At 45.2% G+C, this 18,330-nt stretch overlaps 1 protein-coding gene across 1 annotated transcript in view; it reads right to left on the bottom strand.

The window, feature by feature from the left end:
• SLIT3 (slit homolog 3 (Drosophila)) overlaps positions 1 to 18,330 on the bottom strand; it is a 939,392-nt gene that overhangs the window by 142,978 nt on the left and 778,084 nt on the right. The window contains exons 11-12 of the mRNA XM_006864834.1: positions 15,301 to 15,372; positions 9,957 to 10,028 (exon numbers count right to left, since the gene is read on the bottom strand). Coding sequence (XP_006864896.1) covers positions 9,957 to 10,028; positions 15,301 to 15,372 — 144 coding nt within the window. The remainder of the gene's footprint in view (positions 1 to 9,956; positions 10,029 to 15,300; positions 15,373 to 18,330) is intronic.

The raw sequence follows: 18,330 nt of genomic DNA, 5'->3' as shown, positions 1-18,330 counted from the left end.
ACTTTGCCACCCTCCTCTTCTCCAAGCATTCTCAGCTTCCACATATGTTCCGTGTCAAAAGGTATTAGCACTCAGCCCGCTGACTAACAAATATAATGATGCTGCCGACAGATGAATAATCCTTTCCAGGACCGGCTGCCTTTAGGAAAAGCAAGGCAGGAAACATGAACCATTGAGAGCTACAAAACTAGGGGAAATAAAATACCCTGAACCAACAAAACAGAACAAAAGAACAAACCAGAAACCTAAACCTGTTGCCATTGAGTCACTTCTGACATGTGTGTTACAGAGTAAAACTGCCCTATTAAGGTTTTCATGGAAGCAGCAGTCAAGAAATCAAACGACGTCTTGCATTAGGCAAATATGTTGCTCACGAGCAAAGACATCAGTTTGAGGACTAAGGTGAGCCTGCACCAAACCATGGTATTTTCATTAGCCTCATATACATATGAAACTTGTATAATATACAATGAAACTTGTACAATGAACAAGGAAAACTGTAGAAGAGTTGATGCATTTGGGTTAAGGTGTTGGAAGAAGTACAAACAGAGTGCTTCTTAGAAGCCAGGATGGCCTGATTTTGTCTTTCAAACTTGGGACATATTGTTAGAAGGGACCGGTCCTTGAAGAAGGACAACATGCTTGGTAAAGTGAAGGGTCAGCAGAAAAGAGGAATATCCACAATGAGATGGATTGATACAGTGGTAGCAGCAATGGACCAAAGAGTAGCAACGATTGTGAGACTGATGCAGGACTGGACAGTGTTTAGTTCTGTAGTGCGTAAGGTCACTGTGGATTGGTACAAACTGGACAGCACCTCCCAACAACATAGAGTTTTCTTACAGGGAGTGCAGTGGATCCATAGGATAAGCACTGGACTAGGAGCCACAAGGTCAGCAGTTCGAGCCCACCACACTCTGTGGGAGAAAGATGAGGCTTTCTGCTCTCGCAAAAGGACTGAAAACCTTGCAAACCCTATACATGGTTATTACGAGTCAAAACAGATTCCAGGGCACTTAGCAAAAACAATAGGTTTTCTTGACTATAATTTCTATGAAAGCAAATCACCTGGCCTTCCTCCTGAAGAGATGCTAGGTGGGTTCGAACTACCAACCTTTAGGTTAAGTATGCCATTTGTTAAGTGTCAGTTCTGGCTCATAGTGACCCTGTACAGGGTTTCTAAGGAGCGGATGGTGGGTTTGAACCGCCAACCTTGTGATTAACAGCCCAGTGCTTATCCAACAGTGCCACACGAGGACTCCAGGTTAGTATATAGTCAAGTGAAAACCATTTGTGCAATTTACGCTGACTTGAAGGAGTCCTGGCTTGTTAACCACAAGTTTGGTGGTTCAAATCTACCAGTGGCACCATGGAAGGAAGATGAAGATTTCTATTCCCATACCGATTTGCAGCCTTGGAAACCCTATATAAGATTGTTATGAGTCAGAACTGACAGGGTCACACACAATCACCACCACCAAGGCTAACTTAGGATCGTGGAACTTAAGTCCACGATAGGAATGGTCTGCCCAGAAAAGTGCTAGGTGTTCTTGTCACTTGAAGGAGCTTAAACAGCTTCATTCCTACACACATTCAGGCTCTAGGCTAACATGAGGTATGGACCACAAGACACAAAAGTGACAGTGAGGCTCACCTGGTTTGTAAAAAGGACCTACCACCCCAAGTCTCCCTGGAAAGGCCAATGGGGGCAGAAGACCGCTTATCTGGACCCCAGTTCCCGGGCCTCATTTTTAGCTATTGCCCATGGCCACATCTTGGTAAAAACTCTCCTGAGGCTCACCGGTCTTTGCTGTAGGGCTTGCAAAACACAAACATCTGGAGTCAGGCTTAATGATAAATGGCATTAAAATCACCTTGGCAACTCCAGTAATTCACATGCTGATTCAGTGGCTCAGAGCTATCATTCTGGGTGGTGTTTATATTCTCCACACCTGTCCATAGGTCTGCGGGAAGACACTTGGTTCTATTACTGCTCATACTCATATGGTGTTTGTCTGGAAATGCCAAAAGCATATTCCAATCTCCATAGTGCAAGTTTTATTAGAAAACCAGTGCCAAGAAAGTATGGAGTGGTCCTTTTTTCTGGGGACAGGGTGAAGCCCTTCAGGAAAAGACCCAGGGGCCCAGGCTCCTGCCAACGGGGATTTCTTTGTGGAGCCTCATTTTGCAAAGACAAAGCTGGGGAGTTAGTTTCTATCTCATATACATTGTTGAGATGCAAATTAAATCAGAGGAGAATGATGTTACCAACAGCTGTTTGGCATAACCCTTCTCTGTCTCTTCCAGTAAAAAAAGAATTTTTAAAGAACAGGCTACAAAGGTTTTTTTTGTAAAGTGGCTGCTGTGTTCCTGAAAGTATTTACCACCATTACGTATTGGCATGGTTTGTGGGGAACATATTGGCATGGTTTGTGGGGATGTCAATTATGGGAACTATTCTGAGCCCTGCAAGATATCGACTCCTCCCTCCTTAATATCCCTCCCCTCTTTATGAGTTCTTTAGAATTAACCCTCTGTCACCTGAATTTCTTTATCCATTAGTTGTAATAAGAATCATTTTCTTGATCATGTTCTCATCATTCCCTTATTAAACATGAGGGCTTTACTTTTGACCTCCATAGACTTACTGTGAGGCCAGATATGGGGAGGAGCCTGGTGGTATCAGGATGCCAGATAACCCACAGCCCAGAATCTTTGCTATGCTTGGGAATGACTGCTCTGCGCCACCTCGTGCTACACACTCATTAGAGGACACAGGAAGTATCCTCCAGGTCCAAATGAGGGGCAAAGTGTTCCAAATAATGAATGCATTGCTTGTCCTGGGTGGAAGGTTGTCATGGTGATTCCTAACCTGAGGGACATCTCAAATGCATTTTCTGTGTGTGATTTTGAGATCCATTGGGAGGCCTGTCTGAAAAGCAAGACCTACTGACACAGGCAGGCATCAGAAGAAGGCACAAGTGCACGTTCCCAAGAGAATTATACAGACCAGACAGGGAGAGCCAACTGCTATCAGGAGAACAAGGCCGCACCCATTGTAACTGGGTAGCCTCCCCTGCACCCCCAACAGCCACTAGCATGTCCACTTTCTTATCTGATTGACAGATGGTTCCCAAGCAGTGCTTAAGAGGTGGGAACCACTTTCTCAGTGAGCGAGCATGAAATGATTCCACAATGTAAGTCTCTCAGGGAGTTTCTTTAGGAACCAGGTTCACAGGAGAAAGAGCCATCCCCTAGTCATGTGTTACCAAGTAAGTTGGTTTCTGGTGGAGAGCATTCGCATCATCTCTCCTCAGCTGAGTCTCTTTAAAACATGAGCAGTTGTCCAGGCTGAGGACAAACATTAGAATGGTGAAGACAATGACCCTGGATAAAACACTGTAACAAGAGTTGTTAACTAATGGTTAGTTAGTTCAGCAGCTTTTTCTCCTTGGCTTGAGTCAGTGAGGAATTGTGGTTCTGTGTATCACACACTGGGACTAAAGCGGAACTCTCTGACACAGTGGTATTGTGGTAAAGAGTACGGACTCTGGAGTCAGACTGCCAGGGTTCTAGTCTTGGCTCTGTCATTTACATGCTTAATGGTAACAGCCAAGATATTGAACCCTTCAGTGCCTCAGTTTTCACTTCTGTAAAATGGATCTTTCAGCAATATCATACTCAGCACCGGTGCCCGTCACCCATGTTCAGACTATGGTGACTTGCATGTGGCTGGAAGCTGTGCCACCAGTGTTTCAAGTACCCATAGAATCACACATGGTAGACAGATCTCAGTGGAGCTTCTAGACTAAGAAAGACTAGGAAGAAAGGGTCTGGCAATCTACTTCTGAAAATTAGCTACTGAAAATTTGATGGATCACAATAGATGTTGTCTGATAAAGTTCTGGAAGGTGAACCCCTAGGTTGGAAGACACTCAGAATACACAGTGGCCGCAACAATGGTCTGTAAAACATATCAATATTTATGAAAACAATACAGGACCAGGCAACGTTTCCTTCTATTGTACAGGAAGTCCCCAAGAGTTGGAGCTTACTCATTGGTAAATAACACCACCACCAACAAGCATTATAAAAATGACATGAGATACTGCGTAGGAAATTGCTTAGCATATGTCCTGTAGCATATTAATTATTCAATAAATGTTTGCTGCTATTATTAACAGCAGCAATCCTGGTGTGGTGCTGTAGGGTAAGCACTGGACTGCTAAACATAAGGTCAGCAGTTCAAACCCACCAGTCACTCCTCAGAAACCCTATACAGGGTTGCCGTGAGTGGGAACTGACTCGATAGCGCTTCACAACAACAATGGCAGTAGTAGCATTTCTCAAACAGCTACAGAGTGAAAGTGAACTACAGAGAGTGAAGTTTTACTCACTGCCCTGTAATTGGCATGTTGCTTGGCAAACTTCAAGCTCCTCAAATGGTCTTGTCTGCTTTCCAAGAAAGCTGAACAACAGGTGCCTCCTTTGTCTTAATGTATTCCAGCCTTAAGACAGCCGGGTTTGGTTTAAGACCTCCTGGAGCAGGTTTAAAATCGATCAAGGCCAACATTTACATAAAAGCTTCCACCTCAAATGACAGTACTCCCTACTCAGGTGACTTTCCCATGCATGCATGCAATCAATGAGGGCTAAATGCATGCTCTTTATTCCCTGGGGGAGCTGGTAGAGCACAGTTTGCAGCTGTCCATCAGAGGAGGAAATTACAACCCTCTGACACACTGACCACTTTCCTGCAGGCAAGGGATCTGAGGCACCCAGCTGCCCACAAATGCTCACCATCTCCTTAGCTGTCCCAGAGCCTCTGAGCCTCAGGGAGCTGGGGGATGGAGATGAGCAAGAACATTGATTAGGAGTTTAAAGTGAGGAGGAGGAAGGAGCTTGTGAGAAGAGTACAGGTCACTTCTCTGGTAATTCAGCTGCTTCCATCCTTGGGGTAGAGGTCACATGCCTAGTGACACATCCTATTCTAACCCTGGGTTCTTAGATGCCTCCTTTGAGGATAGTTCAATTCTTAGTAGTTCAGGAAAAAGTCTTTTAACATATTTCCTCTTGTCCAAGTTCACTCGCTAGCAGCCTGTTCTAAGGAGGGAAGTTGGCAGACTTCCTGGCATCCTCCCACAAAGAAGAAGAGTTGTTAGTAATCAACAATGAGTGTGTGATTATACGTGTGTGATTATACATGTGTGATTATACGTGTGTGATTATATGATGAATGGTTGTAGGAACTAGGACTTTGAACCAGTTCAGCCTGGTTCAGTCACATCAGAACAAATCTGAATTTTAAAAATGCAGGTGAACTGGAATGCTAACCAGAATGGGAAAATTACACGTCAAAGTTCTGTTAGAATCTCCTTCTTAGAAAATTCTTGCTGGGCTGGTGTCCAGCTCAAACAAGGTTCTTTGTGTGACTCCCCACACTTTTGGCAATAACTCCATCTCCTGAGTCAGGTTCCTGAAAGGGTTCACTGCACCTCTCCCGAGTCCTCCATTCTAGCACTTCGACTTGTCACTTTTGTTTCTCTGGTGAGCATTCTGAATCATTCAAATTTTAAAAATTTGGGTCATTCCAGTTGTGCTTTTTCAGCCACGGGTGAACCGGTTTGAAAGCATGGTAGGAACAAAGCCTGTTCACAGTTAATGATAAGGAGACATACTAGATATTTTTGAACATTTGAAGACGGTGCTAACAGACTTTCCTGAGTTTCTCCAAAGCCATTCTTGAAGTTTAATATAAGAAAGAACTTATAACTTTGCAGTGACGACTTATCACAGGAGCCATCAGCATATGAGCAATAGGGGGGTTTGGTCTGAGTGCATCGGGAGATTTCTGCACCAGCTGGTGGAAGGCTGTCTGTGCTCAGATTCCTAATGTCCCTTTGAATTCTAAGATTGTGGAACTTGAACTAAAAGAAGCAACTCTTATGAAGCTCCAGAGGACAGGGTGTCAGGTTTAGGGGCATCTCCCTAGACTGGGGAAATTTGTCCATATGGACCTATTTACTTTAACACCTGTGAAACTCTAAACCTGAGATATTCTACTTAGTGTCGGCCACCTGCCTGAATGAACGTGCTACGTAAACCACTTGGTGGAGTGGAGAAAAGTCCAGAGAAACGAGGAAGGAGCAGCAGGGCAAACTACTTATAGTGTCCTGGCTGTATGGCTGGCAGTATCACAAGAGAAAGAGAGGAAATAGCTAGGACCACTGTGTGTGGCAGAAAGGCTTGGCTCTGCCATGAACCTCTACAGAACTTGAGAGAGCCGGAAAGAGAAGAAAACACACAAGCCTTCATGTCAAAGGAAAGGAAATTACCCAGACTACAGGGGCATTCTAATAAGAGCCTTCTTATCAGAGTGTCTCCAGTCTAACAAGGAGAAATCCAATCTACAGTGGGCTGAACGTTAAATTAGATCTAATCAGGGCCCACTTTCTAGCCGCTCAACTGCAGGTCAAAAACCAATGACAGTGACCCAGGCCTCAGGGGTTGGTTCTTTCCAGAAAGGGAGTCTGTCTGACTTACCTCCACTCCTGATCTCAAGAGACAGGAGACGGTCTTTGTCTTTACAGATGTTCAATTCTACCTGTTGAAAACTGAAGACAGTGAACTGGAGTTGGCTTTCCAGTCTATGCAAAGTTTTGTTAGTTGTATTAACATCAGTATGTGTTTCTCCAGTCTTTGCTCCATGCTAGGAACTGTGGTAGGCTGTTGGTTGGTGGTGGTGGCTATGAGTCTATGGTTCTCACTCATAGAGACCCTGTATAGGGGTTCTGAGGCTGTAAATCTTTATGGGAGCAGCAAGCCTCATCTTACTCCCGTGGAACAGTTGGCGTTTCAAACTGCTGACCTTGATATTAGCAGCTTGAGTAACCAGAGCTCTATGTGCTAGGCAGTTAGGCACACATTAGCTTATGCGTTTCCTTAATGCTTGCAAAGGTATTTTCCTTTGTACACAGACACACAGGTTTTAAAGGGCATTCATGGCAGCCCAGTGGAACACACCCCCTGCAAATCCACCTCAAGGAAGGAGGCTACTGTTATTATTCTTTCAAGGGATTAATAGCAGTTAACTACCCTTATGGTCACAGTTACAATGTACAGTTTCCTTGCTGCAAGCAAAGAACACCATCTGTGAAAAACGCAGCTCCCCACATACTGCTGGCTTGTCATTCTAATAGCCTTAAAGGGCTACTGAGGGCTGAGACCTTTGTACCTGAGTCTGCACATGTAGAGACATGCATAGTGATACAACCAAGGAGATAGGAGATGAGGTGAGGCAAGATGCAGATTCAGAGAAAAAGAACATTTTCCTCTCCATGGAAATGAGTCTGGTTACTGCTATGATGCATATGCTGTCCAGAAACTTGCTAGGCATCTGGCCTGGTACAACTCACATCACCAAAAGCCATCTGGGGATCTGATCAGAGGACAGATAAAGGGGAGGGAGTGAAGATGAGACAAGGAAAGGACTAGAAGAAAGTCTCACCAGGAATTCTTTTTTACATTTCATGGTTACATACCATGCAGAAGTAACAGCATGCACTTGGGGATGCAACTCAGGATCAATGTGGGGAAACTCAGGCTATGTATTAGGGAAAGGTATTACACAGATGACACTGGGCAGGTCCTGGAAACAGAGCGTGTCTCTCCCTTCATCAATCCGGGTAACTTCAGAGAATACCCTCTCAAAGGAACTCTCGCTCAGGACAATCCAGCCCTGAGGTTCCAGGGTTTGAATAAGCCAGCTCCTGTACTTCTTATCAGTTACTAGGAAGGCTCTATAACTAATTCAAGCAAAGGCCAGTGACCAGGTAGAGCTCCCCAGTCAATCCAGATAAAGGTCAGCAACTAGCTGGGGCTCCTAGCCATGAGTCAGTCTCACTTGAGTTTTTGGGCATCAGCCAGGTAAGATACATTCCTACCTCTCTCACTCCATCCTTGGTCTTGCACCTCCCACTCACTGCTGAGGACCCACCTGGCTTCCTGCAGCTTCTCTTAGCTGCATCAGGGAATCTGGGGATGCTAGGCCCCTTCTTCATTGTCTGTTGGCTAGAGGTGATTTAAAAAAGACACACATACACCCCTATCTATATTCAGATGCACACTATTATGGATTGAACTGTGTTCCCCCAAAATATCGACTGAGATTTTAACACCTATACTCATGGGAGGGAGCTCTGGTGGTGCAGTGGTTTGAGCATGGGGCTACTAACCATAAGGTCAGTTGTTCAAATCCATTAATCATTCCTTGAGAGCAAAATGAGTCTGTCTGTTTCCTTAATGATTTATAGCCTCAGAAACCCTATGGAGCAGTTTTATGAGTTGGAACTGACTCCAAGGCAGGAGGTTATACCTGTGGGAATCCACTTGGAAACAGGGCTTTCTTTGTTCTGTTAATGAGGCCATATCTATGTAGTTGTTGTTTGTTAAGTGCCCTCAAGTCCGTTCTGACTCATCACCATCCTGTACTGGGTTTTTGAGCGTCCTGGTATGGTTCTGTAGGATAAGCACTAGACCACAGGGTCAGTTTGAACCGCAAGGTGGGTGGTTCAAAGTCACCAGCTGCTTCTTAGAAACCCTATACAGTATCACTATGAGTTGGAACAGACTCGATAGCACTTAACAGCAGCATCATAGGGTTTCTGAGGAGCAGCTGGTGGGTTGGAACCACCGACCTTGTGGTTCGTTGTCCAGTGCTTATCCTATAGTGCCACACCTGAGTCCATGTAGGTAGGGTGTGTCTGTGTAGGATATGTCTTAAATATACCCACTTCTGAGATATAAAAAAAGTATATTAGGCACAGAGCAGCAAACAAGAAGATACATGGAGATTTCCAACGAATCAAGGAATGCCCCAATCTACAGAAACTGAAAGAACTCTTCCCCCAGAAACCACAGAGAGAGAGAAACTGCCCCTAGAGCAGGAGCCCTGAATTTGGACTTCTAGTCTCCCAAATTTCTGTTCTTCAAAACTACCCAATTGTGGTATTTCTGTTACAGCAACGCCAGGTAACTAAGACACACATCTTCTGAAACATACACCATGTGCTATTCAGAGCCACAGCACCAGACAAATTCTACACGAGTTTCCATACCCATTTTGCTGTGTGACTGAGACTTGGTGTTCTCCATTGCTCAGAGGGCACTCAAGATCAAACTGACTTTGCACAGGTACCAATAGTACTCAGATGATCATAGAGAAGTCACAGACGTGTGTGGGTACAAACACAAACTCCTACACCCACAGAAGCCACCTCATATAAACCAGACAAAACTCTTACACAATCGTAAAATCTTAACATAGAGTATGAGCTTAATTCCTTTTCTAGCCTCTCCACATCCAATTTCAATTATCTTCCTCAAACATTTAAGCTCAAATGACCAGAATGAAATAAACGCAAATAAATATCAGAGCTTAAAACTTGAGGCAGCGAATCTTCCTGTAAATCAAATGAAGCTTTCCCCCTCAGCCATATTGTACACAGAAAGAGTCACCCCATAACTGATGATGCTCTTCTCTAATTAGGTCCCTACCACCCTTCCACCAGCAACTCATATTCAAGGTCACATGTCTATCAACAGCTTTGAATTTGGTACAAGCGTATTTTAGTTCCTCAGTCCCTAGAACATCCGTGCAAGATGCTTCCCCTTGTAGGATTATTCATTGCTTCCTAATTTCTAGCCCTATGGGTAGTGGGTCATGCTAAGTGTCCTGAGCTGTATCGTTAGGCTTGATCTTATTGTCCTTAGCCTTCCCACTAGCCTTCCACACACGCACAAACAGGTGGTGAAGGCAAGGGGTGGATAACTCAATTTTGTTTTTCCTTTTGGAATGCATCAAGTCAAAAGAACTTGCCAGAGTTTTGCTCAAAGTGTTCAGGACAGAGCCTGCCAACAGCCCCAGAGACACAAACCGTGATGAGACTTCTACTTACAGCAGCTGTAGTGATACCAGTCCATCAAACAGTCCCTTGGCAATCTCAGTGATCTTGTTCCCATAGAGCACCCTGAAAGAAAGCAGGAGAAGATACAGGGCATTGTGGGTATGAGACCACTGGAACCCACTCACATAGAAGGATGGCCCCTTGGCTAACTGTTAGCTCACTCAGAGGGAGAATCTCAGAACACCTCTTCCCTGGGCCCCTCACAAGCAATTAAAGTGCATGACGGTTCCAGTATAGACTCCAGTGGGCATGGGGATCTTTCTAACAGTGTCCCTGGGTCCAAGTCAATCTCTTCATTCTCATTTACCCCTCTAGGGAATCAGTGAGACAGAGGCAGGAAGTGCCGCCAGGGGCAAGAGGGGAGGGCGTGTGGGAGGCAAGGAGAATGGGCTGCATCCTGCTTCACTCCTGGGCAGCCCAGCCCAATCAATAATCCACAACAGGAAAAATCAGCCCCATTGTGGTATCTCCCCTGAGCTGCTAATATGACTCACACCATGGCAATAAATAAATGTGTGGGAAGCTGGTCGGCCCTGTGTCTTCTTAACTTCAATGGGTATTGATCAGGCTGAGTCTGGCCTATAGGACGTTTCCTTTTAATTACCCCATTGCATCCTAGGAGTTTTGGAGCCAAGTCCTTTAATCTTCTCTCTAGACCAGGGCTTTGGGCACTTGGGGTCATATGCAGATGACTCAGGGGCTGCGGAGTCAAGGATTGGCTTTCAGGACAAACTCAGAAGAAAGGACTCTTGTGTCAGACCAATGACAGCCTCTGCTTTTTATCCCCCTTTTCTATTCTTTGGACTTCAGGTACCCAGGAACTCTGGATCCTTTTAACCCTTCTCTTTCACATCTTCATCTTCCTCATACTTCAGTCTCTTTTCCATGGGCCAGGTCTTGGGTGACTAGCCTCATGAAGCCAGGAAAGTCTACCCCCCAGTGTATCTGTGGCTGCTCTTGCTGGTCTTCAGTATAGGAGCGGAGAGGACTGTGGGTTTCTCCCTGCTCTTGCCTAAGCACAGACTTCACTGTCTCATGGGTCCAGCCTCCTCAGAAATGAAGGGAACTCAGCTAAGGAGCATGCTCATTTTTTTGATCCCCAAGGTGCCCTCCATGAATGCAATTTTCAATCCCCACTTGGATTGCAAATCCACACAATTATGCTTCTTTGAGGAGGTAAAATATTAGGATGAGGAAATGGAGCAATAAACTAAACCCCCCATTTCCAGACACCATCAGGAGTAAAGAGTGTCTCCCTTAGCCTGTGGCTGTGTTTCATTAATGTTTCAACAAATTAATGACTAAATAAAAGTCAGCACGATGGCTCAGGCTCCCATTTGTAATTCATATTAATGTCCACCAGGCACTGTGACAAATGCAGCAATGCCACTGTCTGTCTGCTCATCCTGGCTGATGACAGAACTTCCAGTGTGTCAGGAGCTCTGGCACAGTGAGGTGGGGGCCTGGGGTGAAGGTTCTCAGTCCTCAGTCTGGGCTACGTCTGAGTCTTGTGGGTCAAGACCACTCACTGATGGCTAAAGCCATGCCACCAGCTTCCACTGCTCTAGAAGGCCTGACATCAGCTATGACAAGCAGAGAAACTGTGATCTTACTCCATTTGGCACAATAAAGGTGGAACACTGATATGCATTGCTCAGGGGTTTGAGACACTTAACTTTGCCTCCACCATATGGTGTTTGTGTGTAGCCTTTCCAACTTTCCCCAGATCTTTCCTCAACTGCCTTCTTCCTACCTTTAAAACCTGAGTTCAAACAGCTCCTTGAGAGGAGAGACTTTTCCTGAATAATCCATTTGATGATTTTCGCCTTTCCCATCCCACCTGTCACCCTGCTTCCAATTCTTCATAACACCTACCATGGCGCCACATTATGTTGTTGTTAGCTGCCGTCAAGTTGGGTCTGGCTCATGGTGACCTCACACACAATGGAATGACACTACCTTGTCCAGCACCACTTCCTAACCAAGAGTGGATCAGACCATTGTGATCCACAGGGTTCTCAATGGGCGAGAAACATTACCTGTCCTTTCTTCTTGTGCATCTCAATCTGGAAGCTCTGTTGAAACCAGTTCAGCATCACAGCAACACACAAGTCTCACTGAAAGACCAGTGGTGGCTGCGTTCAAGGCATATGACCAAGACTTGAACCTGGGTCTCCCCCACTGAAAGTGAGAATTCTACTCCTGAACATTCTAGGTTATATAGATTTATTTATTCAGAAGTTTTCTGTGCCCTCATGCCCTTAAATGTGTGGTGGTATTATGTGGCTTGTATGTAGCTGGACCGCTGGAGCCTGGAATGAAACAAGGACTAGCATAATAACAATTTGTCATATGATTGAATGAATAAATCCAGATACCGGGTAAAGACTCTCAAACCCTTTATCTTGGCCACTTCTGATTTTGGGATGGGTATGTTTGTAAGTTCAGCACTGCACTGTGAACCACAAGGTCGGTAGTTCAATACCACCAGGGACACTGGGGAGCCACTAGGGGTCACTTAACAGGGTCACTAGGGAATTCAGGGCACTTAGCATCGATGGACTCAAGTGTGTCAACAGTAGTGAGGTTGGCCCAGGATTAGGCAGTGTTTCAGTCTACTGTGCATAGGGTCGCTATGAGTTGGTGCCAACTCGACGGCACTGAACAACAACAACAACAGCAACAACCCATTTACCTAGGCGTGGGGCTTCAGGTTAATGCACTGGGCTGCAAGGTCAGTTTGAACTGCAAGGTCGGTGGTTCAAGCTCACCTGTCACTCCTCAGAAACCCTATCCAGGGTTGCTATGAGTCTGAACTAACTTGATGGCACTTCACAACAATAACAACAACAACAACAACCCACTTACCCACTGCCACTGAGTTGATTCTAACTTACAGCAACCAGGGAGAGAATTTCAGAGGCTATTAATCTTTATGGGAGCAGAAAGTTTCATCTTTCTCTTGCTGAGTAGCTGGTGGGTTTGAACTGCTGACCTTGTGGTTAGCAGTCCAGTGCTTATCCTACAGTTTCATCTTAGTACCTATAAGACTTATCCACTAGCGCTCTGTCTCAGTGCTTAGAATAGTCTTCACACATAGTTAGCAGCAACTGAACGGATGAATGAATAAATTAAGGGGGAGAAGCACTCCCTCTAAACAATGCCCTAATATATTTCAGAATTGGCCAGTGGCATGTCAATTTCAGACTGACTATTGGATTTTAAATTTCTTTTCCTGAAAGACAGGAAGCATCTTAATATTCCCCAGAGTGTTCCCAATTATGGCAGAGGGCAAACAGACAAGAGGGACAGAAGGGCAGGGAGAGGAGCTTGGTGGCAGGCAGCCCCTTCTCCCTTCTCCATCTTCAGCACAATAAGCAGACACTAATCTCACACACAATCCTGTCTTTGATATCCTAGCCAGATGTTCCATTCGATAAATGAAACTAATTTACTTTGCAAGCAGCAGGCAGCAGCTAAACCAGAGACTTCCCTAGCCCTGTTCTCAGTCGTTTCCCAGTGGGAAAAAAGTATATCTCTTACTATCTTCTGACTCCTAAGTTAAGCAGACAGGTTGTATGGAGAAGCAAGATGTGAATAACCTATTTCTGGGTGTCCTTGCTATTCTTCCAGAAGATACTCATTTCATAGTATCTTCAGGGGTAGCCTAGTATCGGGACCAATGGTGTGGGCTCCTCAGCTCAAATCTCCCAGTTGTTCCTGTGGACTTTAGAGAAGCTACATTCATTTCTTCAACAAAAATTTTTTTGGCATAGTAACTATGTACCAGGTACTGTTTACATAGTTCTAAGAGACAGCCAGGATCAAAATGGATAAAAATCCCGGGTTTTGTGGAACTTAGGTAACCCAGTCTCTGTAAGAGAGAGATGACAATTGATTCTACATTACAAGATCCTTGTGGGGATGAAACCTGCAAGACTCTAGAGCAGTACCAGGTACACAGTGAGCACTCAGTAAATAAAAAACAACAACAACAAAAAACCCAGTTGTTGTGGATTCCACTCCGACTCATGGTGAACCATGTGTGTCAGAGTAGAGCTGTGTTCCATAGGGTTTTCCGCGGCTGAGTTTTTGGAAGTAGTTCAACAGGCCTTTCTTCTGACACACCTGGGTAGACTTGATTCTGACACACCTGGGTAGACTTGAATTGACAACCTGTGGTTGGCAACTAAGCACTTAATTGTTTATTTACACTACCCAGAAATGTCAAGTGCTCAGTGAGTGCTGTCAACAATTGATAGTTCTTATTGATAATCCTAGTGTGGCACTCCAGTAGCGTAGTGGTTATGAATCAGGCTGCAAACAGCAAGGTCAGCAGTTCAAAACTACCAGCTGTTCCGTGGGAGAAAGAAGAGGCTTTCTGTTCCCGTAAAGATTTACAGTGCTGGATACCCTATACAGAGTCGCTATGAATGGGAACTGACTCCACAGCACATAACCACTACCTCCAGTGTGGCACTGCAGGATAGTGCACGTGACCACAGGTTGGTCTGAACTGCAAGGTCAGTGGTTCAAACCCATCAGCTGCCCCCTGGAAACCCTATACAGGGTCGCTATGAGTCGGAACCAACTCAATGGCATTTAACAACAACAACAATTGTGGTCATGGTCATCATTAATTATAACTTTTCTAGGAGAATGTGGGTTGGGCAGCAAGAGTATCACCATACCAATTTTTCCTGTGAGGAAACATACAGCTAACCCAAGTGACATTCTCTATGCCAAACTATGATTCACTGACAGGATCAGGACAAAACCCCACACTTTCCTACCCTTGTGAGTCATCACCAAATGGATGAGGCTGTGGTTTCTCCCAGTGGGCTGCTTAAGAGTTTTTTAAATCAAGGCAAGGAAGTAGATAAGAGAGAGTGAATGCTTTCTCAGAACTATGGTTATGAGGTTGGTCGAAAGAGAAATCTTGAAAACTAGAAGAAAATTAGGTCGCTCCTTGGTAAATGCATTGAAATGGGCACACCAGTAATAAACATGTATTACAGTTCTCTCCTATTTTGTTTTCCCTGGAGACAGTGCTATGCAGCTGTGGGAAGGGAGGGGGCCATGCAGAGAGTAGAAGATGCATTCGAATGAGAAGCCAATAACTGGGAAAGCTGCTGGGCACTTAATCAATAAAAATAATGCATTTAGGTTGTAGAAATATTCCCCAGGATCAATTTCTCCTGAAGAAATATTTGTTTCTTTTACCAGATTGGCACAAGTGTGTAAGGGAACATAAAGCCTTGGTAAACACTACTTGAAAAATATAGAGGCAGATGTGCTTTGCCCTCCCCTCCCCGCGGCTCTGTTTCACACTTACAGCGATGTGAGCGATTTCAGGCCCTGGAAGGCATCCGGAGCGATGTCCGAGATCTGATTCTTACTGATGTCTCTGAAAACATGAAAAAGAAAGTCTGAGAGTACAAGTGATAGGTACAATGAGGCCATTCCTACATGTGAATGGAACGTTTTAGGTATTCAAAATTGGGGGAATGAACTCATCCATCCATGGTTTCATTCATTGTGCAAGAGAGGGTGCTTAAAGAGCTTTCAGTTCAACTGCCTCGTCATAATAATACACTGCACTTGCTTCACACACCTTGGTTTTCAAAGAATGGTCTCCTGTAGCATCTGACAGCATCCTGACCTATACACATGTGGCCCTGAGTTGGTGAGCTTTCACTGTGTAGTAGAAAATAGTCCAGTCTAGTCTCAGGTCACATTAAACCTGCTGCCATCATGTTGATTCTGACTCATGGCAATCCCATGCATGTCAGACCAGAACTGTGCTCCATTGGGTTTTGCTAAAGTTTTTACCGAAGTGCTTGCCAGACCTTTCTTCTGCAGTACATATGGGTGAGTATGAACTGTTAATCTTTTCAGGTTAAGTAGTCAAGTGCAAACCATTTACTCATACCATCCAGGGACTGTGTAGGTCACATTTAACTAAAATCCAATCCATTTACATTGAATTGATTCCAACTCATAGAAATTCTATAGGGCAGAGAGGAAACTATAGATAGGGTCACCATGACTGTGATCTTTACAGAAGCAGACAGCACATCCTTCTCCTGTGGAATGGCTGGTAGGTTTGAACTTTGCCCTTTTAATTAGCAGCTGAGTGCTTAACTTCTGCACCACTAGGTTTCCCTTTTAGGTCACATTACTAAGCAGTTAATGGCGTCAATGAACTAGGAACCTATCTCACCCCACCACAGGTAAGGGTTTCTTTAAATATCATCTTCTTGCTTTATGCCTCTGCAAAGCTTTATGTTTCACCTTAAAGTCCTGAGTCATTTCACCTCCCCAGTGACTTTTCCTCCCTGACCTGACTGGAGGTTTTGGGCAGTGACTTAAGAATCTGTCTGGTTTGGTGCAGCCTCTGGGCTGTGTGATGTAAGCATATCATGAGATTCTCTAGGGACGCCTCTGAGATGTGGATTTGTCACGGCAGCATTGCTCACGCAGGAACAAGCCCAGGGCGGGGATGTCTAGGGTTTGGGGACAGCGAGATGGAGAGGCATGCTGTGTGTTACAGTTCTATACACCTGGCCCATTGAAGGCCTGGCTGGAGGAATCTCTCCCACCCCAGCTTCTTTTCAATATCCCTTGACTTCTGAGAAGCTAGAGCCGGGTTCTTGTGAATGGTCCTTTACTGAGGAGAATTCTCTCTCAGAGCCACTAGCTCAGGGATGGCCTCTGGACTGCTGTCATTGGAAGAGGGGAGCTCCAATTTACAGCTACAACAAACCTCTCAGTTCTTTTTCTTTAACAGAATCAATCAATTGGGCTTTGCTTTTGAGCAGAAGAGGGAGAGCAGGGGTCTTGGAGGGTCAACAGGAGGGGATGAGGGAATATTGAGCAGAAAGCACATCTAAGCAGACTCTTAAGTAACTGCCTCCAGTGAACGAGCCCCTCACCACCCCAGCCTGTTAAGCACTCACTGTGGGCAGCTCTTTGGGCCTGTTTCCATCCTTCCCCTAATAGCCTTCTAAAGGGCCATGAGACCACCTTTGCCTGCGACTGTTTCCTGCTCACCCAGCTTCCCAACCTGTAGTTGAAAGATACTTCACAGGTTAAGGCTTCTGTCGAGCTTATCCTTTTAGCTGGAGAAATCGCCTTGAACAAATCCACATTGTGCTCACAAACTTGTCAGCTTACGGTCGGGGCTTTTCTTCAGCTCTCCACTCTTGTATAAGGGTCTTAACAAGCAAATGCCCCAGGATTATCCTAATCTTGCTCGCCTATAGCATGGCTGCCTAGCAAGGCGATTCAGGCAAGTGCGCCAGGTCTGTGCTCTGATCAGACTAGTGGGTTTGCCTTTGTTCCTGCTCATAGCATGTGTCTAGACCTTTAGCATGGGAGAAGGGATTCTGTGACCAGCATGGAAACTCACTGCTTAGTTAGCCCTGTGAAGGGAAATTGCTTCTAGTCTACAGGTAGGCATTCTTACCTACCTCTTTTTCAGTGTGAGGTGTGGGATGTGGTTTTGGGAATTGGTGATGTGGTAGTTTAGGTGGGACTCAACCCTAGTGGTCACTTTGTTTTAATTCTGCAGAAGGAAGCAGCATCCCTGCAAGGTGAAGGGCCAGGAGGCACAAGTGACTTGCACAGCTATTTTGGCACAGAAGAGTGATCTCAAGGCTCCCAATTCTCAGCTCCAGGCTCTTCCTATCTCTTTGCTGTGATGGATGTGGAATGCAGTGGGTCTGAGCAGGAAGGCACACCTAAGGAAGGCTTCAGCTACCCACTGATTTCTGGGAATCTCCAATTTACAGCATAGTGGTTCTAGAAATGTGCCTGGGGGTTTTGGTCACTCCTGACTAGTGACAATAATATTACTGTTGCTAGCCATCATCAAGCCTACACCCCCTGACTCATGGCAATCCTGTACAGAAAGGGACTAACTATTGTGATCCATAGGGATTTCACTGGCAGGTTTTTTTTTCAGAAGATTTCCAGGCCTTTCTTCCTAGTTCCTCTTAATCTGAAATCTGTTCAGCATCACGGCATGTAAGCTTCTACTGACAGATGGGTGGTGTCTATGCATGAGGTATATTGACTAGGAATCAAACCCAGGATTCCTGCATGGAAGGCAAAAATTCTACCACTGAGCCACCACCACGTCCCTCTTTCAAAGCTTACTCGTTGTTGTTGTTAGGTGCCATCGAGTCGGTACCGACCCATAGCGCCCTTATACACAGCAGAATGAAACACTGCCCGATCTGGGGCCAACCTCACTACTGTTGCCACGTTTGAGTCCATCGATGCTGCCACTTGGCCAATCCATCTCCTTGGGGGTCTTCCTCTTTTTCTCTGACCCTCCACCTTACCAAACATGATATCCTTC

Source organism: Chrysochloris asiatica, unplaced genomic scaffold, assembly GCF_000296735.1.
Source record: "Chrysochloris asiatica unplaced genomic scaffold, ChrAsi1.0 scaffold00071, whole genome shotgun sequence".
Lineage (NCBI taxonomy): Eukaryota > Metazoa > Chordata > Mammalia > Afrosoricida > Chrysochloridae > Chrysochloris > Chrysochloris asiatica.
Note: the sequence above shows the minus strand (reverse complement) of the source record. Positions and strands in the feature narration are given on the sequence as shown.